This window comes from Clarias gariepinus, chromosome 14 (genome assembly GCF_024256425.1).
Source record: "Clarias gariepinus isolate MV-2021 ecotype Netherlands chromosome 14, CGAR_prim_01v2, whole genome shotgun sequence".
Lineage (NCBI taxonomy): Eukaryota > Metazoa > Chordata > Actinopteri > Siluriformes > Clariidae > Clarias > Clarias gariepinus.
In genome coordinates this window covers 17,905,820-17,929,512 of record NC_071113.1, presented here as the reverse complement: position 1 = coordinate 17,929,512, position 23,693 = coordinate 17,905,820, and the positions used below count along the sequence as shown (strand labels likewise).

General features: G+C 38.9%; 1 protein-coding gene across 2 annotated transcripts; it reads right to left on the bottom strand.

The window, feature by feature from the left end:
• Positions 1-2,485: 2,485 nt before the first annotated feature.
• On the bottom strand, positions 2,486-23,461 carry si:ch73-127m5.1 (neurotrypsin). 2 transcript variants are annotated; one of them, XM_053510742.1, is made up of 14 exons: positions 23,123-23,461; positions 20,118-20,160; positions 14,343-14,585; positions 12,945-13,083; positions 12,560-12,738; positions 11,727-11,874; positions 10,869-11,047; positions 8,953-9,094; positions 7,870-8,081; positions 7,009-7,150; positions 6,581-6,856; positions 6,348-6,470; positions 4,882-5,162; positions 2,486-4,383 (listed from the first exon to the last, which is right to left on the bottom strand). In XM_053510742.1, the coding sequence occupies exons 1-14, from the start codon at positions 23,192-23,194 to the stop codon at positions 4,049-4,051; spliced, it is 2,514 nt and encodes an 837-aa protein (XP_053366717.1). In that variant the 5' UTR covers positions 23,195-23,461; the 3' UTR covers positions 2,486-4,048. The 2 variants fall into 2 exon arrangements, with proteins under 2 accessions (XP_053366717.1, XP_053366718.1); XM_053510743.1 differs by lacking the exons at positions 20,118-20,160; positions 23,123-23,461 and adding an exon at positions 14,723-14,796.
• Between the last annotated feature and the right edge of the window lie 232 nt (positions 23,462-23,693).

Sequence of the window (23,693 nt, the reverse complement as noted above, 5' to 3'; positions counted from 1 at the left end):
AACATTTTAAGCCTTTTTGTTTTAATATTGATGATTACAGTAATTAAAATTAGCATCTTAAAATATTTAAAATATTTCATTCAAACTTTGAAAAATATGTATCTTTGGGCCTAGTTCAGTGCATGCAAACACAATCATGGGGAAGGGTGCTGGCCTCAACGTTGTCCAGAAGAGGATCATTGACACCCTCCATAAGATCATCACTGAAGGGGTTGGCTGTTTGAGGATGCTGTATAAAAACATATTCATGGAAAGTTGACTAGAAAGGAAAGGTGTAGTATGTGCACAACCAACAGAGATGGTTGCAGCCTTAAGAAGATTGTCAAGCAAAACCAGAGAGAACATCAGTACCATCTTACCTGGGCTAAGGAGAAAAAGAAATGGACTGTTGCTCAGTGGTCCAAAGTCATCTTTACAGATTAAAGTAAATTTTGCATTTCATTTGGAAATCATGGTCCCAGAGTCTGGATTAAGAGTTGAGGACAGAATCTAAGTTGCTTGAAGTCCATTGTGAAATTTCCACAATTTGTGATGATATAGGGTGCCATGCCATCTGCTGGTGTTGGTCCACTGTGTTTTATCAGGTTTAAAGTCAACACAGCCAACTATCAGGAGCTTTTAGAGCACTTTATGCTCATTTCCTTTTCTAACAGGACTTAGCACCTGCCCACAGTGCCAAAACTACCACTGACTGGTTCGCTGACCATCAATACTGTATTACTGTACTTTACTGATTGGCCAGCCAGCTCACCTGACATCAATCCCATAGAGAATCTACAGAATATTTCCAAGAGAAAGATGAGAAACACCCAACTCAACAATGCAGACTGAAGGCTCCATCAAAGCAGCCTAGTCTTCAATAACACTCTGCTGTGCCACAAGCTGATCTCCTCCGTGCCATGCCACATTGATGGATTAATTCGAGATAAATGAGCCCTGACCAAGTATTGAGTGCATGAATGAACATACCTTTTAGAGGGTAAACATTTCTGTATTGCAAATCTTTTTTGGTTAATCTTAGGAAATATTCTAGTATTTTGAGGTACTGGATTTTTTTATTTTCATGAGCTATAAGCAATAATCAAAACAAAAATAAAACAAAAAAAGACTCATAAAATATTTCACTTTAGAAACATTTATGTAATGAATTGAGAATTCAAGAGTTTAACATTTTGAATTAAAATCTAAAGGGGAAAAAAACTTTTTTTTTCACAGTTGTTCAATTAAGTACCCCAAACCTTAAATGATTAGGGTATAATCATGAGTTTATAGCGCCCTCGTTCTTTACTGACAGGTACAACAAACGTTTTTCTTAGATTTTTTTTTTTTTTTTGCTTTTTACTTCGTGCTCAAGACCAGCAAAATAATTGCAAAATTGTAAAACTTACTTTGTTTTCTTATGGACCCAATACTGTGTTGAAACTATGTTCAACCTCACATGTGCACCTCAGTAGGAATGTTCACTTAAATATAATTGGCAGAAGGAATGAAAAAAAAAACCCACAAGAATAATTAAATACATAAAATTCCAGGGTCATGTTTCTAATAAAGGATGTTGGCGTCTTGCCTTAAACCCTTTGGCTAGAGGACCACTGCAACTCTGACCAGGAATAAAGCTATAGGAATGAATAATAATCTGAAAAACAATGAATCCGATATAACTTATAAAAGGTAGAAATCGTTATATGGGTCTTCATCTTCTTCTTCTTATTAATAATAATAATAATAATAATAAAATGTATAAAATATTAATACTAATAATTCCGTATATGCTGGGTCGTATCGGTGTCACACTCTGTTAAAGATCTCCATGCAATCTTAGTAAATTAAAGAAACACTGCACAAATGCCACAAGAAGAAATTTTATTTTGGCACCCGTCACAACATAAAGTATCATTTTTCTTTTCTTTTCTTTTTTTTACAGAACTAGCAGAAACCTCACAGAAGACTGAATGATTTGTTTATTACATACAAACATGATTGTATGACATGCAATTGACATCATCTACTCATTTCCCTGTCTTGTGGAATGAAGCTAATGGTCCTTTATATGATGCATTGAAGGCCTAGTGCTTTTAACACTCTCCTGAAGGCCAGATCACAAAACATGGCTTATACTGATCATTAAACTTAGACCTCTCCAGTTCTCATCCTCAAAGACATGATATTTAATGTTAAATATGTCTGTTTCAGTGGTGGAGAAACACACAGGCCTACAGAATCATACAGTTTTAATAAGGTAAAACTAATTTTGCAGAGTTGGTAGATAATCCATTTAATTATTATGAACCTAGAAAAATACCCTTACATGTATACTAAAGCAGACTACATGAATAGTATTTTGTGGTGCTGAGCTTGGATAGTATCTCTTGTTATATTACTGTTAAAGGACAAATAGCAATGTATATAATGTTATATATTTCAAATGTGCCCATGGGCAAATCTCATCCATTTGGATGTACAAGAGGAAAACTGTAACACAACACAGGCTTCACTTTTAATCATTTGTAAGAAATACAACACCAGCTGTCTGATATTTGTCCTTATGGAAATATTTACAGAGGTCCTGGTCAAATTCACCACACATTGATTACTATTCAAAGAAAAGCATGTGTATCTAAGACAATGTTGCCCAACTCCTTATTTACAGTAAGTATGGAGCCAATTATAAGTAGTAATATTTTACAGAGCCCTTACTCATATTTTACGCCAATTGATTTATGTTAATGCAAAAAGGTGCCATATATGTCACTGCAACAACTTAAAAGCAAAACCTTGTGCCTTCATTTAATAGTGTATTCACAGAAAATTGTCTAATTCTAAAAGCAAATGATACACTCTTTACAACTAATACATTACATGACCTAACCTATAATTGAAATCCAATCCTGTAGAAAACACAATATTGCCACCCACTGGTTGAACAATGCAAACTTCATACAGCCAAACATTAATATCATGGCATGTAACAAGATAAAGTGATTATACCTAAACCGATAAATGAAGATTTCCCCAATTTCTTTACAGTGTGCACATTACCACTTACAGGTTGAAGGCAATACTGAAACTGGGAAACCGTGTGACAAGGACAAATACATTTTCTGCTCTAACCGGTGAAGTGTCATTTGGAATGTCATCATTCCCTCACAAACAAGAGCATATATACCATGGAAATGGAGTATGGCTATTCCCTTTTAAAGTTAAAATACACTTTCTACTGTCTAAAATGACAGACAATTCTAAATGAAAGGAATATATTACATTTATTCTATCCTATATGTTTCTGTGAACTTTTAGAAATGAAATACATTGTATCAATCACAGATTGACTGATTTCATTTCAATAAAACGTGGCATTTAGTGGATGCCTAACACTTGTTTCTTAGGCGTTTGTAATGGCATAATCGCTTTATCTAATATCACAGGTTACAAAAACAACCTACACATTTAATGGCTTGCAAAGTAAACAAAAGAGTGTTACAACACTGATTGTTATCTTAATGATTATTAAAGAATTAATGAATAATTTATTCTTAATGAGCTACAAATTTATGTCTTCGAACAGGGTTAACAGTAACCATAATCCGATACGTTAAGAAAGAGATTCGCTTTTTTCGGTACATGAGCAACATATCCACAGAAAGAAAGAAAACCAGCTCACAGCAAGCTGTGGCTCATTGCCTACCATGCATGGAACTGGTGGCTGCACTGAATGGCTTTTGAATATAGTACACACATAAACATGCACTGCAGCCTCCGGACAGCACAACAACATAGAAATAAAGAACACCTATCCTTCAGAAGTCACATCACATCACTCAATATGACCTTGGATTTCCAGCGGTGTTAAGCCTAAAGACTAAATGTTAAGGACCAAGATCTCTAAATGCTAAGGATCAATGCCAGGTAAGAAGAGATAAGACTGGATAGAGACAGAGTAGGGTCCAGGGCTATTGCAGAGTGCAGTGTTGAGCAATACATGGTGCCCAGTGCTGTCTGCCTCTTCTTTTTCATGGCTAGAGTCTGATGATCATTGTCAGGTCGCAGTTCAGTGTTGGAGTGGAGCAGTGCTGTGTGTCACCTGCTCAATCCAGGGGAGATAGCGACTGACTCGTGCATACACGCCTGGGTATGACGGGTCACCGCAGCCGTGACCCCAGGAGATGATGCCTGTGAGCACCCAGCGGCCTGACTCACCCTGGCACACCAGAGGACCGCCACTGTCCCCTTGACAACTGTCAGCCTGTCGATGTGGGTCAGGGGTCATGCTGCCAGCACAAAGCATGCTATGGCTGGTGAAGCGCTCACCATATCGCTTCCTACACTGCCATGAGGGGAGGAGAGGCACCCAGGCCTGTAGCAGGGTATGAGGCTGATTAGTGTCTGAGAGAGAAAGAGAAGAAATAGTGTTAAAGTTATACTTTGCAGTGCTAAAAAGTGTGTTATAGAAAATATTGTTTTTGCTCATTTATACTCAACCTATTCTAGAGGCACAGAGAACTATATACCCTGAATGAGACATCAGTCCATCAATTTACACTAGCTACTTCACAAACAAGTATGTAGGAGGAAACTGGAACACACAGGAATCTAATATTGCTTTGTTTTGTACAGTAGCTTCACATCACACTCATTTGGCTGATGCTTTTATCTAAAGCAACTAACAACAAAGTAACCGGGGGTTAACAGTCCTGCTCAATGGCGCAATGCACATTAGCCCATTTAGATGATTGTTATGATTAGTAAATCAGACATATGTCGCATCATCTATAGTATTCAATCAGTCATCCAATGCAGTCATTGCTTTCCTATTTACCTTAAAAGAAAAATCACAAGGTTAACATTGTTTTCAAGTGCAATTGCTTTTACAGTGTATCTCACCTGACATGCCCCAGCCAGTGATAACACATGAAGCAGGCCTTTTGCCCCACTTGCTGCCAGGTGCAGGTAGACAAGCTGCATTTGTATGAGGGTTGAACGACACACACTTTCCCTCAGCTCCCTTCAACCGAATCAGAGCCACATCATGCTCCCAGCTCTCATTGCTGTACTTTCTGTGCACTTCCACATGATCTGGAGTGAGCACACGCTCGAAGTCATCCTGCTCCTCTGTGTGGTAGTCACCCAGCTTCACCACGTACTGATAGGCATCAGTGCCAAAACTACAACACACAGAGAGAGAGAGATAAAGAAAGAAAGAGAAATTAAGCAAGAGATGGCAATCTTAACCACATTTACATTTATTGTACTTACATTTTTATCAAATGTGTCTCCAGTTAGCTAGAAAATTCAATAAATGTATTGTGGGCACTGTGCAAAATGCAAATGAGCTCATAATGCTGTCTTTCATTCCTTAGCTTCAGCTATTTTATGCAAGAGGCAGTTGCATGTCAGGAAACAGTGCTTTGAGCAAGAAGAAAGGTGTCCGGAAAGATGCTTTTGCAGTCATGGACCAGACGTGTTATTTCGAGGGGTTTGGGATAACTAAAATGTACATTGGATAAAATGCACCACCTGAATTGGTTTGAACAAGTTAAATCCACCATATTCATAAATTAGAATACGTTTTATGTACTTTATGTATATGAGGATAAACTGTTGCAGGTATGCATATGCAGCACAGAGTTTCATCCACATAGCTGATTCACCAACTGTGCTCATTTTATTATTTTAAGGCATATTTATGCATTGGATACTGATTTGTGCATACAAAATATATTCAAATCTGCACCTATTTCTATGAGACCCTGATGAATAAGAACCAATGCCTATTATTAGAAGTGCTAGACTCTTATCTGGCTATTTAATAACCATGTCTGAAATAGCAGGGGATTTCACAGGGGTTTAGGTACAGAGCCATTTATGATAACGGTGCATCATGGGCCATAAGTATGCCTACGCATTTAAAGTTTTTGAATGGAATTTGCTGATTAAGGCAACCAATAGAATAAATGCATCCAGTACTTGTGTGGCATTTTAATTTTGGGCCAAAACTGAGGCTGTGATTGGACAATTAGATTCAGATTAATTATATGGGCCAAAAGCATTGTGGGCCAGCATCCAGCCGTTGCTCATTAGCAGTTAAAGCTTAATTTTAATTCAATATTATTTGTGCAAAAAAAGTGAAACAATACAAACATGTTTTTTTTCTCACTATCTACTGTGTAATTGCCACCAGCTGAAATGTCAAACATGTCAAATCATTCTTTTTATATTTACAGGCTCGTAATATTTCATGCAGTGTGGGATTTATCCCAGTCTACAGACCGTATTCCCACTTTGTGTTACATGCAGGGTAGATAGGACCTAAACTAGCACAGACTGTGTCCAGCAGATGTCACTCTCACCGTTTGAAACAGTGCGCCGCAGTGAGAATCCAGCATGAGTTGATGAGAGTGGCTCCACATAAGGGCTGTGATCCTCTTGACTGAGATCTGAGCCACAGTGATGCTTGCCATGGCCAGTCTCCCCTGGCACATACCAACAAAAGAACAAAAAAAAAGCGTTAACAAGATAAGCAGTATTCAAGCCACTAACAAATTAAGCCAGCAACAAAAACAATGCAAATGTGCTCAGTCACTTGAAAGACTTGCTCCCGCCGACGATCCGCTTGCTGCGTCTTTCAGCCCCTGCCCTCATGCCGCAGGTATGGGTCCCTACTATAGCGATATCTTCCTCTGGCTCTGGAGCATAGCCACACACTACTCCTGCATCCTGTCCATGCTTACACACGTGGCTCCCTTTAGCAGGACACTCTCCTAGGAAAGACTCCTTGCCTGTGCATCTCACGTTGGCCAAATGGATCTGGCCCTTCCCAGAACCAAAGTAGCCCATCGGCCGTGCCTTAGACACTCCACTGCGCCAGGAGAAAGTAAGAAAGACAGAATTCAGAAATGAGTTAAGATCGGGTATGACAGCACATTACACACCTTCAAAACAGGCAAATGGGTCTCTAATCAACATAAGCAGCTTGTATTCTTCTTTCATATGTAAAAAGGTGCTCCTTACGTGAACCCAAGCTGTCTACAGACAACAGCAGCATTGACATCATTCCATCCCTGATCACAGACACTGCCCCACTCTCCATTCAAGAATATCTCCACTCTGCCCTCCTTCCTTCCATCTCCGCCCGTCAGCCGCACCAGAGGACCTGAGAGCACCAAAACCCATTCAGGAGTCACACTGAGGAAAATGGCTCTTACATCAACCAGTTTATTTTCTCCTTGTGAGCACAGTACTCCCATAAGACTTTGTGGGACATGAAGCAAGATGCAAAAAAAATTGTAATCATGAACTAGAGAGGGAAAAAAAAAAGTTAAATTAGAAATTTTAAGAGAGCCTTAAGGCAGTTTCTTTTAAGACGCAGCTCACATTTTCCAACATAATTTGCAACTTAAGATTTATGTTTTTTTGTGAGACAACAGCAAATCTGATGAAAATGGATTAAATTGGTGAAGCTTAGGTGAAAGGGTAATGATAGAGAGAGAAAAAAAGCTAAAATCCCAGAGATCAGATGAAAGAGTCAGGTTGAGTGATTGTAAAAACTATAAATGACAATGTTGTGACAGTAAAATGTCAGCCAGAGGGCTGTGATCCTCAAGGACTACAAACAGCTTTATTGAAATTCAAATGGAAATCTTTACTGACAGCAGTACATGTGATGCAGGAATGCATTCTGCCCTTTGGGCTGCAGTCAACAAGTGACATTTAGATCCATACTGAATTTGAATGGTGGAGAGCAAGGTGCAAATACTGATGTCTATCAGCAAACTCTGTCCCCCCGAAACACACACACACGCACACATACACACAAACACACAAACACACACAAGCACAGAGCGTATGACTAATTTTCTGTCAGTAACCAACCTGTTGTTTCGGGGGCAAGTGGAACATCATTAGTCTCTGCTCTATGACACCGTATGCCCACGTCCTCGCTGTGAGAGCAGTCATGTCGACCCCACACACTGTGCTTGCACTCCAGCAGCGAGAACTCAGTTCCTTCACACTGCACATCATCCATCAGGATCAGGCCTGTTCCCTCACCAAACACCCCAGCAGGAGCCACCTCTGCACTTCCTCTGCACACACACACACACACATAGCTTTTACATTATTGAAAACACTATTATATTAACAAAACAGTTAAATATATTAAGCAGAATTTGTTGGGCTCACAGTATTGAATAAACACTTTAATGAACAGTTCGCAGTTTGCTCACTTTCCTGATGCTAACTGGCGACTATTGACTTATATTCATTGCTAACAGTGAAAGCATTAGCAAGGAAAAATGTCCTGATTGCAATATTGCTCATCTCACAGCATACTTTCTTTCTCTAAAAGAATTCATTCTATTTAAGAACTTTTTCTTAAGATTGCTACCTGATGAATTAATACCTTAGTACTGTATTAATATTCTATAAGCAACTAATGGCCATACAATGTACTGCATCTTTTTATATTATCCATGTGCTGGTGCTATACTTGATAATTTAAGTATAGGTTTTGGTACTTTAGCCACATGACTTTTAATAGATCTATACATGAAAGTAAAATATAAGCTTCATATACAGCTACAAGCCACACAAAGGCTTTTAATCTGACATAGTGCTTTCTCAAAAACCTAAAACTATAGAAAAAATACATAGATATAATATAAAACAAACTTGTAAATTTGCCACATAATGTACTTCTCTTGAACTAAGAGCGGAGATCCGTGAGTTGCTAGGGTACTAGCTGAGGCCTTCTTCATACAGAGTCAAACTCTATGATTTTTATCATCACTGATGATGTACCCTAGCTAAGCATCAGAAAATGTGGTTCATTTCTCTAATTGTCCCACATTCCAATTTATAATATACTTTTGGGACAGAATATACTAAGTGTGTTGACTGTACCAGATTATGTCTCAAACCATCCACAATAAAAATAAGAGCATTCAGAAGTAGTACCTGAATCCAAGCTGTCTGCACACCACCTGTGCATGATGCTCAGTCCAGTTGTCGTCACAGACTGTGCCCCAGTCTCCAGAGTGATACACCTCCAGACGACCCTCCCACGGGTTGTCTCCATCTACCAGTCTCACCACTCCATCTGTGACACACACCAATCCACCAGACGGTTCTAGCTCCACTGCAGTTCTCAAGAGCACCTGATATGCATTGTGCCTAACCAATTAATATCGTGATGCTCAAACTTAGTCACTATGACATGGCTTTTTTTGTTCACTTTACAAAACAATAATAACATTAATAAATAATAATAATGATAAAAAATAATAATATGCATTATTACTCTATAACTTTATCACTTTAGTACTTTGTTAATTAGTTTTTTTAACCAGATATCAGTATACCATCTCACTCTGTTTTCTAAGCAAGGGGGAGCGTTTTTGGGGGTACAGATTTTATAACGTTAACAGATTTTATGACTTTTTTTGTATTGTTGACAGATTTTGATGGGTTAATTTATATCGAAACATGATGATCACAAACTTTGTAACTTACTCTAAGAAGTAAATTAAGGTCAAAATGTAACTTTCAAAAGAAAGTTTTAATAGTGAAAATTATTATTCTAGTGAGTGCTGTATATTTTTCCAACTGATAAGCACTTTTTTTTTAATACAGTGGAACCTTGGATTGTAAGTAACGCGGTTTGCAAGGTTCCAAAAGACGAGCAAAATTTTTAGATAAATTTTGACTTGAAAAACGAGCGGGTTTTGGCTTACGAATACCGAATAATGTAGCATGCATGCACTTCTTGTTTTGATGCAGAGCATCACGTGATCACAACCGAGCCAATGGTTTTTCTCTGTCGTGTGCGTACAGCGCGCATGCTTTTCTTATAACACACGTGTGCGCGCATGTAAAAGAAAAGAAAGACTCATTAGAGAAGTTCAAGATCCATTTTCTCTCACTCTGGGTCAACCTGCACTTTGTGTCTGTATGTGCGTGTGTCATTGGACACTGTGCCCCTTCACACACACACACACACACACACACATCTTCTCCTCTAGCCTTAACACACACACACACACAAACACACACTCCCTCACTGATGGAAACACTGCTCTGTCGCGATTCTTTTCAAAGGTAAATTGCAGGTTAATTTGTTTTATTTTAGTGTGCGCTCAGACGAGTGTCATTAGCGATGTTCCTTGTTTTTTTTTGGGGGGGGGTTCAGATTTTCTCCCTAATTTAGCCATGTCCAATTCCACCGCGTCACTAGGGGGCTCCCACATTAAGCTGCTGCTGCCATTCAGCCGCTGTTTCCTCCGAACCACGTGACATCACTGATCGCATCTTTTCAAACTGCTCGCTCACGCACCATTGATGCGGCATAACACATTCGGAGGACAGCGCTATCCGACCTTTGGCTTGCGTGAGCTCACAGACGCCCCTGATTGGCTGTAGAGCTGCGATTAATGTGGGAGCACTAAGTACTCCTCATCCCTCCCCTCTGAGAGAGCTCGGCCAATCAGCTCTCTCCAGACCTTCGGCTGCGAGAGCTTACAGCATCATCCGGGGACGAACTTAGCGATGTTCCTAACCTGCAGGTAAAGTGTAGGTATTTATTTTTTGGGGCTGTGGAACGAATAATTTGAGTTTCCATTATTTCTTATGGGAAAATTTGCTTTGATTTACGAGTAATACGAAATTTTTGAAATACGATTACAAATTATGTTCGTAATCCAAGGTTCTACTGTATTCCCTGCATTGATGATTAAAATTTTCTGAACATGTGAATACATTAAAGAGTGTGTAGCCAGTAACTGTATACCTGCAAAGTGAGCACTTGTTAGTTAACCCAATAACCAGTTCTTTCATATTTAATATGTGTGTGTGTTGTTGTGTGCATGTGTCCTGACCAGTATAAGGGTTGCATGACACTCCAGCATCCTCCATGTGGTCACAGTTGTGTTGTTCCCAGCCACTGTGAGGGCACTCATCCAGTGAGAGCTCATTTCCTGTGCACTGCACAGCATCTAGTTGGATTGGTCCTCTTCCCTGTCCAAAATGAGCCCATGACCAGGCCTTTGGGATGCCCCTAAACAATAAACCCCTTGTAACTATTTACAGACATTTATCATTCAGTGTTAACATTCTTAACAATATGGAGATTAGATATCACGTATATATATAAAGAATATGCTATTTTTAGAATCAGGTTTATTAGCCACATATGTTGACAGACACAAGAAATTTGATTCTGGCTGTTAGTGACTCTTAAAAGTACAGTCATAATACATAATATTTACAGAAAAGACACTATCCACAAGACGTACAGAACATCCAAGACCTATACAGATTAAATAAAGACCACAATATACAGATGCCAGTTTTAAGATAAAACTAACAACATTTTTCTGTTTTCTGTCTCTGTGCCATCTTAAAGCACTGCATTCCTACTACTACTACAAACAACAAAGCCGCAAGGCTCGATAAAAGTAAAAATACCACAGCATGATATCAATTATTCAGTCGCACCAGGCATTCTTACATGTACGTACACAAACACTGAAATAAGAGAAGACTTGCAGGGAAAAATCTACCAGGTCTCAGTCACTGATTGTGGAGTATTGGGAAGGTCATATGCAGTGCTTTAGTCGAGGATTTTTAAGACTCTTTCCAAAAAGCAGTTAAAGAACAACAGATTGTTGGTGTTCTCACTGGACATGAAACATAATGTGTAATGTGCTGCATCAAATGCGAACACCTGAACTCACCCGAGTCCAAGCTGTCTGCAAACAACCTCAGCATCCATGTCGTCCCACTGGTCGTCACAAATGGTTCCCCAGCGGCCATTGTGATAGATCTCCACCCTCCCTTCAAAGTCCTCCTCCCCTCCCACCAGTCTGAGAGGAGGGCCGGTACCTGTTTAAAGAGTAAAGCGTGCTAACATCAGTGTTTTTAAGCATTTACAGTCCAATTGCTTAAGATGGTTGATACATAAAATCAGCATTCAGAATCTCTCATTAGGTGATTTTATTGGGCTGTCTGTTAAATCAGTGTTATGGTCTTATATTTATCTCCGTGCCTTGCAAACATTGATAAGCAAAATAAGTGGTGCTAATCAAGTATATCTCTGTCTGTGTCACCACAGCAGGTAGCCAGGTATTCATAAGCCAGAGCTTGGCAATCATTACATTGTCTCTCTCTCGCTGTCTCTCATTCGTTCTCTTAGTCCATCATCTAGAATTTCTTGTGTCTCATACCCTTTTTATATTATCCCCTTGTTTTGTTCCAACACCTCTATTATTTCTCTTCTGTATAATTAAAACACATCAAAAAGACAACATTAAACGAACTTTTATTTAAGCACACACTCGTATCAAGAGGAAAACACGAAACATGAAAGACAATAGCAGATCCTTCTTAATTCTCTCCTCCACCTACTCCTTGTTCTTCTTTCCATTTTTCTCCCTCTTCCCAGATGCATACACTCTTCTGCATGTACTCAAAACAAAGCTCTTCTTGTAAGCATTAGTGTGTAGGAGGCTGTTTTTGCTTATCATTTAAAAGGTCACAGTATCAAGAACCTCACTGAAAACCTCCTGACCTTCAGGTGGGGCACACAGGACCCCGGCTTCATTGCCATGGCTACAGTCATTGGTTACAAACTTCCGACTCCGGCACTCAAGCAGAGAGCTTTCGTTGCCTCGACAGCCGAGGCGAGTGTAGTGGAAGAGACCAGAACCAGGTCCGAAGTAGGAGTGCTGAAGCGCGGTGCCAATCTCACTGCAGATATCAAGGCATAATGCATACATATCTTTGCACAGAGACATCAAAAACAGACACTTATAAATATGCATTTATTCATATTTTCCATGCATAATGACAGCAAGTGAAACTATTGTGAAGAAAGTACATAGAATCTGAAATATTTCTAATACCATCTGATAAACACTGATACTAAAACTTTAAAATCATTTTGGCCATCATACCCCAGACCAAGCTGCCTGCAAACAACACTGGCATCTCGGTCATTCCAGTGAGTGTCGCACACAGATCCCCACTGGCCATTCAAGTACACTTCAAGACGACCACTTTTAGAGGAGGAGCCCCCCACTAGCCTGACTGCACCTAATGGCAGAGAGATGGAGAGAGAGAGAGAGAGAGAGAGAGAGAGAATTGTATTTGTGTGACAAGATAAAAACAAATGACCCATGCATTGCTTTATAAATTATCCTATAACACAGTCACTGCATTAGCACCCGTGACTAACGTATTAAAGAGTAATTCATTAAGTGTCACAGACTTGCTTAGTTGGCAAAAATAGTGCAACTCTCATCAGCAGTTCAGTTAGCATTGCTTTGCATTATGGAGGCTTTCTATTCTGTTGGGTCTGAAGAAAAACACATAAAGACTTATTTAGAATTTTAACTTATAAGATTTTGTACTGGGAGTAGGCTTGTACAGACTTTTTGGGTGGGAGGACAATGAAATGTAAAATCTTACATATTTCAAATAATATTAATGAAAATGAGAAAACTTTTTTCTCTCCTGTACGTGACAGCACTCAGACTCGTACAAACACTTTAGGCAGCAGCAGATTAACACAAATGATCAGACGTCATAGATTTTAAACAAGCAGTTTGTATTAGGATTGTATTAAAAAAAGATCTTTTTAACTTTTCTACTGTTGACTCTCTGCTGTGAACTTAAAAACACCATCCTGAACTGGTTGCGCTGCTGGTAAACAGGTCCCCACTGTAAGGCTGGTAATATTATTACTCCCTCTAATACAGTATACTACTCAAACCTACTGCTACTTACTTTGTTATTGTGATGGTTTTAATGGCTTATTCCTAGCAGGAAAATGCAATATTACAAAAGCCTGCAGGTCTCATTTCAGTCATTTTTATTACAGTGGTATTTAGGTGGTGAGACTCTGAATTGTTGTCTGTGGGTGAACTGTAATAACAATAAAGTTTTAAATGAACTTTTTATAAACACAAAAAATAATTATATTATAATTATATTATAATTATTTTAGTGTTAATTATATATCCTTTATATATATATATATATATATATGTTTGTAGGGATAGTTACATCCAGACACACATAGACAAAAAAAGAAAAAAAGAAAAAGAAATAAAAGCAACAACAAAAACACTCTGGTTAAGGCTTACTTAGACTTTTAACTAATATAAGGTATTATTATTATTGGAAGATTATTCAACTGATTTTGTCAAACATTTGATTTCATACTTTAAATTTCTATTATTATTAAGTAGTAATATTTTGAGGAAGTGCTGGAGGATGAAGGGCATATGGAAATGAATAACACTACATCATTAACACAGTGGGGTGATGGTAATAAAGTAGGACAGTCTTACCCTGGTGGCAGTCACAGTAAGCCCAGCCAATGGCACCAGAGCTCTGCCTGAAAAAGCACCAGGGGTTGGACTCACGGTCGGGGTTTCTGCAGTAATTGTGTTCTCCCAGGCCTCGGCCAGGGTACTGCTGCACGTAATCAGGAAACTCTGTCCACTTCAGGCATGGTGAGCCTGAATCCGTCTGAGACACTGTGCCATTATAGTAGCCCAGCTCAGTAAAACCTTCTGAACAGGAAAGAGGGACTGCAAAATGACAAAAAAGAAGACAATGAGCTGGTGGTAGCATTCTTATGACCTAAAATCAAGTTATTATCTGTCACTTCCCAAAAACATGTATCTAGGTGAACTGGCTACTCTAAATTGCCCCAAGATGCAAATACTTGTGTGTATTTTACATTCCAGGTGCATTCCCTTCTTTGGCCCAGTGTTCGCAGGACAAAAATATTTCACCATACTTTATTTCACCATGCTACTATTTATTTAACAAATTCAGGATAAATGAAAATACATGTTGACAATACCGAGTACCCCCTTAGTACAGCCACATGAGGGTAAGTTGTAGCCATGTGATGCTTATCATTAGCCCTTGATTAACTGATCATCAGCAGGTGTGCAGACCTCTAAGTTTTGCCATTTTACTGGTCTCTTGCATTCAGGTGTTTTAACACAATGGCAAGAAAGAAAGACATAAGCAATGATCTTTGAGAAGCAATTGTTGCTGCACATCAATCTTAAAATTATATGTGTTATAATACCATTTCCAAACAATTTATAGTTAAACAATCTACAGGAATGTGGAAATCATTTAAGACAGTTGGTATCTTCCCATAAGTGGACGTGCCAGCACATTCACTCCAAAGTCAGACCGTGCATGCTCAGATAAATACAAAAAAAAAAGAAAAAACAGGAATACATCTTAGATGCTTCATGACTCAGCAAGCATGTTAAAAGTCCATGACAGCACAATTAGAAGAAGACTGAAAAAGCATGGTTTGTTTGGAAGGTTTGCTAGGAGGAAGCCTTTTTGCAAAACTGCCTCTGAACAAATCACAAGGCACAGTGTCTTACGGATGAGACCAAAGTGGAGTTGTTTGGCCTTAATGCCCAACGCCATGTTTGGAGAAAACCAAACCAGAAAAATGCATTTTTACCTTTATATCTGGAATAATCTCCACAATAAGAGAAAGAGAGGCGCTATGTGCACAAGTCCATGTCTAGCAGGTTTCATGGCTTAAAGCATAATGGAAAAGATGCATGCTCTGCAGCAGTTTTTATCTCTCATGAACACTTGCCTTGGCTCTCTACTCAAAACCTATTCTGCATTCTGATTTCTCAGCCTCAGGCTTGAACAGGGAAGAGAGAACAAGACAGTTGAACAACTGGACTATTCTCCTATCTTGCTCATAGCAATGAAGACCAAAATTACAGAGGGATCTGGTCAAGAATGTCCTAAATGAGCCCCAAGATGGTGGAAGCCTCGTGTTCTGACTGGCACATGGAATGTCATTTCTGTCAGGCAGGTCACTGGGAAATAAAAAATTAGCTTATTTTATTATTTCAGCTAAAATAAGATCCAAAAAAAATGGAGTAGTAAAATCCAGAATATTTGACTTTTATGCCATCTAGGTAAATTGTGTTACCTGGCCACTGTGTGTTGCTATGACTTACTGTTTCAATATGTGATCTATACTCCATACAGCACACATGGTAAAAACAAGCGAGTGAACATGGAAAACGCTCACACGCTGTGTGGAATGGAAACCCTCTTGAGGACACTTCCTTGTACCATATGGGCTGTGAAATTGCAGTCACTGCAGAGCGTCTTTCCTCCAGCAATCTCTGCCACATTTGTTAACCCGTGTGATCCTTCAACAGACAAAATCCCCCAGTGTTTCTCTAAATGTAGGCAGAAAAGTTAATTTTCCAGCATATCATTACCACAGTGCGTCAAACTATCCAGCTAATGGTGACTGGACAAGGAGAAGAGAGGGGTCACGCTTAAAGCCAAAAACACGAATATTAATGCAATTTTAAGTCATTGGGGCCAGGAATAGTCATACATCACTAACAATATCTTGTTTCTCGGGTTCACAGTGATGTGTGTATTTAATTAAACACATTACATAAAGTAGCTAGCGGCTTATGAGAGAGTAAAATGAATTGATGTTGGGTAAGTTAAATCTATGTTGTTGAAACAGTGTTGTGGTGATGAATAATTTCTGAATAAAATGCATACTGACAACTTATTATTTAATAAATCTCATAGTATAGCGCTAGGAAACAGGATGGAAACGTTCCGAAAACTTTTCTTCTCTTCCAAATTGTGTAAGGAATCAAGGTCAGCCAGGTCAGTGTCAGCATGAGTCTTAAAAATGCCATCAAATGTTCTGAGTTTTTGGCATCGTTCATAAATTGTGCCATCCTTTAAAAGAGAGAAAGAAAATGCAGTCAAGGTTGGAGGAAATTCAATCTGCTGGACTCATTAATCTCCTGCTAATCTTAGGATTTGTTCAATAGCCAAATCCAGAACACCATGACTCAGCGATTTCTTCATTCATACATCTTGCTACTTCAGTATACTATACATATTAAGGGAGCACCAGTGTTATCTCTCAAAATTCATCACTGACAAAGGGACGCACTGTTAATCACAGGCTGGAGTGACAAGTCAGCCGATGCTTTGTCTGTCGACACATCCTGAGCCTGACCAGACACATCAGAGAGAGAAAGAGAGAGAGAGAGAGAAGTAAGGGGGAGATGAACGATTTTCCAGTCAAGCTTAAATGGACCAATTGCAATTAGGACATAGCTGAATTACAGATATTGAGGCAGAATGACTAAGAGCTCTTTCAAAATGAGTTGTGCCAACGTGAGCATCACCCCTGGGGAAATCACTCAACGTGTATTTCAACTTAATTGAGTACATAAAGATGTGAGGATGGGGGATTGCAATAAAGCGGCAGATAACGTGGAAGTAAGAAAACAAAAATCTGTCTTCTCACAGGCCCTGGTGTTTCAACTTTTACTGCAGATGGATTTAACTACTTCATCAAATCTGCTTGTAACTTGTCAAAATAAAAATAATCTTAGCATAATTATTAAAGAAGGTACAAACAAAACAGGGTATGGCAGACAAGAGATCGGGGCATCCAGCCCTGCTGACTTAGCTGCTTCAATACTCAGAGTGCAGATTCTTATCTTATTAAATTAGTGCATCACTACTGCCCGGAGATAACTGCTTCTGTAGCATGGGACCAAGTTAGAGAGGTGTTAGACCTCAAAAAAAAAAAGAAAAAAAAGAAACAAACCAGGGTTAAATTAGGTTTTATAGAGTTGAGGCCTCTGTGAAACAGCAATACAGCTGTCACATTTGGACTGCACAAATGATTAGTTATGACTTAAATCGCCATGATATGTGTGGGTACATGAGTAAATTGCGGCAACTAAAATAAATTGATGATGATTCCAAATGACTATCATATAAGAAAAAAATAAAAGGACACTTGCCTAAAACAACTGAGAACAAACTGCCTATTATTTAGGCAAAGGCTAACAAACATAATATTCATACACAGTGTGATCTGCCTTAAAATATATTAAAGACCATCTGGTGAACCTGGGAATTGTCACAGTAAATGAGTGAACCATGTTTTCTTTCTTAACCTACAGGAATATAATACTGAATAACAATCAATGTATTGTGTAGCCCTGATGTAATAAATATATGACTTTTTATTATGTAGCTTTAATGTAATAAATATAATGACTTACATTTTTAAAATATCATTATCCTGTACATCTGAGGGTTAAGGGCCTTGGTCAAGGGCAACTTGGTGGTGCTGGGATTTAAACCTGGGACCTTCTGATCAGTAGTCCAACCCCCTACCCACTGAGCTACCCCTGCACTACTACCGCTGAGCCATACTACCCCACTGTGCCACGCCTGCCAAATACAAATGAAATACTTATTTGGCACAACAATAAAACTAGATGTAGAATTGTATAATTCTGTTTAATCTGATAATGTACTACTATATTAATATCAGATTCTCCCAAGTTCATGAACACAAACGATTTGGACACACAAGATCAGTCATATCTCAGACCTGCAGACTGTTCAGTAATCCCTATCATTACTATGGTGACATTCTTTTGCACTTGATATTACTTTCATACTAGAGTAAACAGAAATATGCACATAGATTAGATATGGAGTATGGGACAGAATATCAAAGCTGTCAGAAGCCCAGGGCTGCCAAAGAAAGAGTGAGGGGGAGGGGACTATATTCTGCATTCTGTGTTTCTGGTCAAATATTTAAATAGTCAGAGACATGCAATCTAATCTGATGTCAAAATACTTGATTTCCATGCATTAAAAATTAAATAGGCACAGAATCAGTCTGATCGAAAAAAAAAAGTGAGATTATTTCTGTTGTCCATTGGTGTTATTTTGTTAGACAAGAAGGTGACATCAAATACACTGCACATTCACACTGGGAGGACGGAAAGAAGGAAGCAGAAGCAAGGGCTTGTAGATTGGTGCTCAGTGGGAGATTATTCATGCTCCGCTCCTGCGCTACTGGGTGAGCTTGAGCAGAACGAATGGCAGCAGAAATCATATAATTCACACAAAGCATCCATACAGAGTCCTGGGACACATTAATTTTCACCACTGTGCACTGGGAATCCTTATCCCTTTTCCATAGTAATCAATTTTCCCCTTCTGCAATAAGTTGTTCATACAGTTCATGTACACATCTGCACACATACCAACTAGGTGTAGAAGCTAATGGTTCGACTGGTACAACAAGTTTTTCTGTTCTTTTTTTTTTTTTAAATCATCCATATAATTTTCTATGTAAAACTATATGCAGCATAAAGTGGTGTTGAATGAAAAGGAGTATTGGTCCACTTTAAGATCAGCGTGTCAAATATGAAGCTCACTGGACAAATAAAAAAAGATGTTAACTAACATGAGAGATTACTGAGTGCTTGTGAGGCACTGGATGTTGCATTGATCGCGTTCTTTCATTGATCTTCAGTATATGTTTCAACACAGTCATGGTCGTGGTGGATTAAATTAATGAATTATTTTTATGTTGCATGTACATTTCAGAATTCCTACACACACACTTCTGAGTCTAAAAATATAACTCCAACCATTTTGGCTTTTCACATTACTAATGGCCACAATAACACTCCATGCAAAAGCCCTTAAAAGAAAACAAACACTACCTAATGCTGACCCACTTACATTTGATGTTCGAGCTCTTGCCAAAGGCTGTTCAGACAATCCTGTTATTGGAAAAGAGACTGTCAAAGTAAAAATAGCTCAATCTGAGTGCTATCTACTTAAGACCCCATGCAGCCTTCTGATTGGCTCAGTCTGTCTGTGCTGTTTATCAGTCTTGATGCAGTTGCATCAAAGCACTGAGTCATTAGCACTACGGGATTGATGCTGGGTAATTTAATGCTTTTGGGGTGTACAAGAGAAGAAAAGAGGAAAACCTGATAAGAATCAGTATGAGATCAAAACCCATCATGGGGCAGCTGCCTTCATCAACCTGAACAAACATCTTTTACATTTTCTAGTAACCTGAATAATAGCAAGAATGTGTCATATTTAAGAATGCTGTGGATAGTTAATGAGCAATTTATCTGTTTAGCACCGTCTTATCTTATACCGTCAATATACAATCTATACCAGATACTTTTCTGCATCATACAGTTCCACTGATTCATTATTAGAGTGTCATAGCCAGCAAGCGGACTTACCTGTATTCTGAACCGCATTCAGGTAGCTATCATCACCAATCACCTGCAAAAAGGATGTGCAAAGAGTTCAGAGGCAGGAAGCTGACAGAAATAAGGAGAAATGTTCAGCATGGGCTGGTGCTTGTTTTTCTAAAAAAATAAAAAAAAAAACCTGAGTTTTATCTTCTTAAACGTGACACACATTTAAACAGCAATGCGTTCTGTCTCTACCCACGCTCTCTCACTCAGCAGCAGCAGCAGCCATGAGAGGCTTTATGGCAGAACTACAGACAGGATAATAGATGATATCTGCTAAATATTTAACTTGGAACATTTTATAGTTGCTTTATCTTGTACCTCGCTGTAATTGTCATATGACACATAGAATGTTTTGGGTGCCTAGCTTCAATGCATTTTCTTTCACTGTTAAATGAAGATACTTCTAAAACAATGTGCTACCTATATGATGACTGTGTCAAATATATGCTTTATCATTCTGTTCCATTCCGTGAAGAATAACAGGGTTTCAGCACAGGCTGTAGCACTGTATCAGCATTGTGTCTGAATCCATCATCAAATGTACAAAGTACCAATCAAATATAATTTCAAGCAACATTCTTTATTTAAGTGACAGTTCATACTATAATAATTTTTTTCATGAATTAAATTTAGTGAGTGCTCTAAAAGTTTTCATCACACATATCATTCACGTTATATGCAGGTTAAAATCAGGAACGTGCCAAAGATAAAACAGTTGCACATGCAATGGACCATAGTGGTGGCTGTAAACCTTAGCTGTGAAACTCTGCACATCCACTACAAAGCCCTGACCTCACACTTTAGGATTATCACCTATTTCACACTCTCTAGTATTAACTTATTTGCTGTCCTTTAACAGTGACACTGTGCTCAAATGCTGGCTACATGGCTTTTAAAACCAGCATGATTTTAGTGATATTTGTATACTCGGTTTTTGTAAAAAAAATTATTCAATTATCTGAAATCTTTGTGCCGGACAACCCAATAATCTCGAAACAAAAAGTTATCACTGGATACAATAAGGGTTCAGGGTTTACTCACTAAATTTGAAATATAGTGGGACACAAGTATGATAATACATAAACAGCAATTTGAAGCTCAGGTTCAGTGATGATCACCAATGTGACCTTGGTTGAACACATTGCATTCATAAATTATTTCTTGATTGACACTCTTTAGTGTCAAATTTTTTATTTAGACAGCAATCTCGATTATATGAGGCTTTGTTTATAACTGAAGTAAATGCACAGATATACAGTACATTTAAGCCTCATTTATGCCATCCACTAAAGACTATTAGATATTCTGTTTTTGTACTAGCACATGCGGGCTCCTTCATAATTTACTTGAGACATAATTGTCTCCACTTTGTAGTAATTTACCTAACATGCAGCCACACATTAGTCTGCATGTCTGTAGAGCAAAACATGAGAATGACTTGATTAATTTACCATGCTGAAGTACTTTAGGGACTGAGTAAGGCACCGCCAAGCTAATTGTGTTACATACAGATACAAGACTCAGTTATGAGCGCTGATATTTGTGCTCATATCAACACACTGTGGCCAGTTAAATCCATAATTGCATCTGTCAATCTTCTACCAAAGCAGCAGCTGGGGCCAGGCACTGCCAGCTGTGGTACATCCTGGCAGCAAAGAAAACACACCTAAGGAGAAACCTTCTTATTAAAACAGTGTCTCGGGTTGCTCCTGATGTGGCAAATTACACCACATTAATTGTGATTTTACTGTCAACCTAAGCATGTGCCGAGGTTATAGTTAACACTCTACAACATCCTGTAGTGTAAAGTTATATTTAAGAGATATCAAAGAATATAAACATTACACGATTATAAAAACAGAAAATTATGAATGAAAATTCTGAAAAGTCACAAAGCACAAAGTGTTTAAAACCTAATGAAATGCATTACGGCTGTACTACTGCTTGATTCTCTGATCAAATAAAAGACAAATCTCTAAATACTGACAACGATAGATGGAAAAAGATATATAATTAAGAATATCCTTTGAATTGCAACGTCTCTCGGGTCCCCAGATTGATTTTAGCAGTGTAGAATCACCATAATGATTACACAGAAGGTATATTACTTATTAATATCGCTTTGCCAACAGATGTTTGGATACAGATGCTATGTCGTCTAGGTACTGAAGGACTACAGATGAGCTACAGATTGCACAGAGATTTCATTTGTTGATTGAGATTTATCTTGGAGATTTGTTGTGCATGAATATTCAGTGATGCACTTGCTATTATGGACTTTATTGTATATAAAGCCTATCTACCTACTGTATATTTTAGCCCCCACTTACAATCAATTAGGTAAGAAAGGCATGCGTGCTCTAAATGTCTCCAATGTAGCATGGTCTATTTTGTCTCCTCTTTTCAATAAGCAGTGATATATTCCTGTGCACGCCCATTAAAAACATTATGAATGTAGGTCATCTTTGCAAGGGTTTCATAGCCTGTGGGCTAGTAATTGAGACTGAGACAAAAGCAATAAAAATAATGTATTTAAGCATTCAAAGTACAGATATTTGTTTATGAGGAGATGCTTTCAAATATAGGACAATACAGAACACCTGAATTATCTGCTCTCTATGATCATCGGTTAGCCAATGGAATTCTTGATGACCAGTGATAATAATATGTAGGAAACACTGATGCTGATAAACAACCTCCTGGTATATAAGGAACATTTCCTCTGTACAAGCCGCTTGCTCCTGTTCCAGAGGGTGGAGGCGACGCCTGAATCCATTCCGGTGCTTTATTGAACAATGAGATACGGGGTAGAGTAACAAGCTGCAGTGTGATGAATGAAACAGACACTTTCCGTATCAAGTGCAGCCACGATGCGTCAAGAGAGGTGTAAAAGCGGTCTGAATGGTGCGCTGTGCGGATGTCCTTTGATTTTCTCTCTCCGTGGTACAGTAGGGAGCAGGAGATGCTGTCTGTGGGTGCAGTCTTACCTCCGCCAGCGCGGCCAGGCAGCAGAAGCAGGCGCTGATCAGGGCGACGGTCCCCCACGCGCGCGACTCCATCCCTATCTCTGAGCGCCGAGCGCGTGCATGGTCCAGCTCTCCAGCACACTCCTGCAGTGAGAGCTCGGCTTACCTCCGAGCCAGCGTGGGTCTGATCGGGCTTCTGCGTCTAGAGTTCTGAGAGGCTCGGCTCGTGGGCGCGGCTTAGAGTCGGTAATTTTCGACGCTCCTGGAGCCCTCCTCTCTCATCCACTAACACACCCCCTCCGTGCTCCCTTTGTACCCCCTCCTGCAGCAGGTTAATGCCTGATGGCTGATTGCTGATGTGTCGTGTCACGCGTCATGTATACACACACACTAACACACGCAGACACACACATATTGCTCCAAATGTCCAGATTACTCGCTGTGAGCGTGACGGCCCGTAGCAGCCAGTTAAAAAAAAAAAAACAACTGAGACTACAGTACCTGCCTCGTACTCACGTGTTTTATTAGGTATATAAACGCAAATAAATTAATTGTTAACATATTCATGATCACGACTAAATTAACCCAACTT

Excerpts from the sequence above, each read along its gene's own strand:
- si:ch73-127m5.1 (XM_053510742.1), bottom strand. The coding sequence starts at position 23,194 with ATGGAGTCGCGCGCGTGGGGGACCGTCGCCCTGATCAGCGCCTGCTTC. Across the intron at positions 13,084-14,342 it reads TTACTGTGACTGCCACCAGG|GTGCAGTCAGGCTAGTGGGG; the intron begins GTAAGACTGTCC and ends CTCTGCCATTAG. Across the intron at positions 12,739-12,944 it reads TGCAGGCAGCTTGGTCTGGG|TGAGATTGGCACCGCGCTTC; the intron begins GTATGATGGCCA and ends TGATATCTGCAG.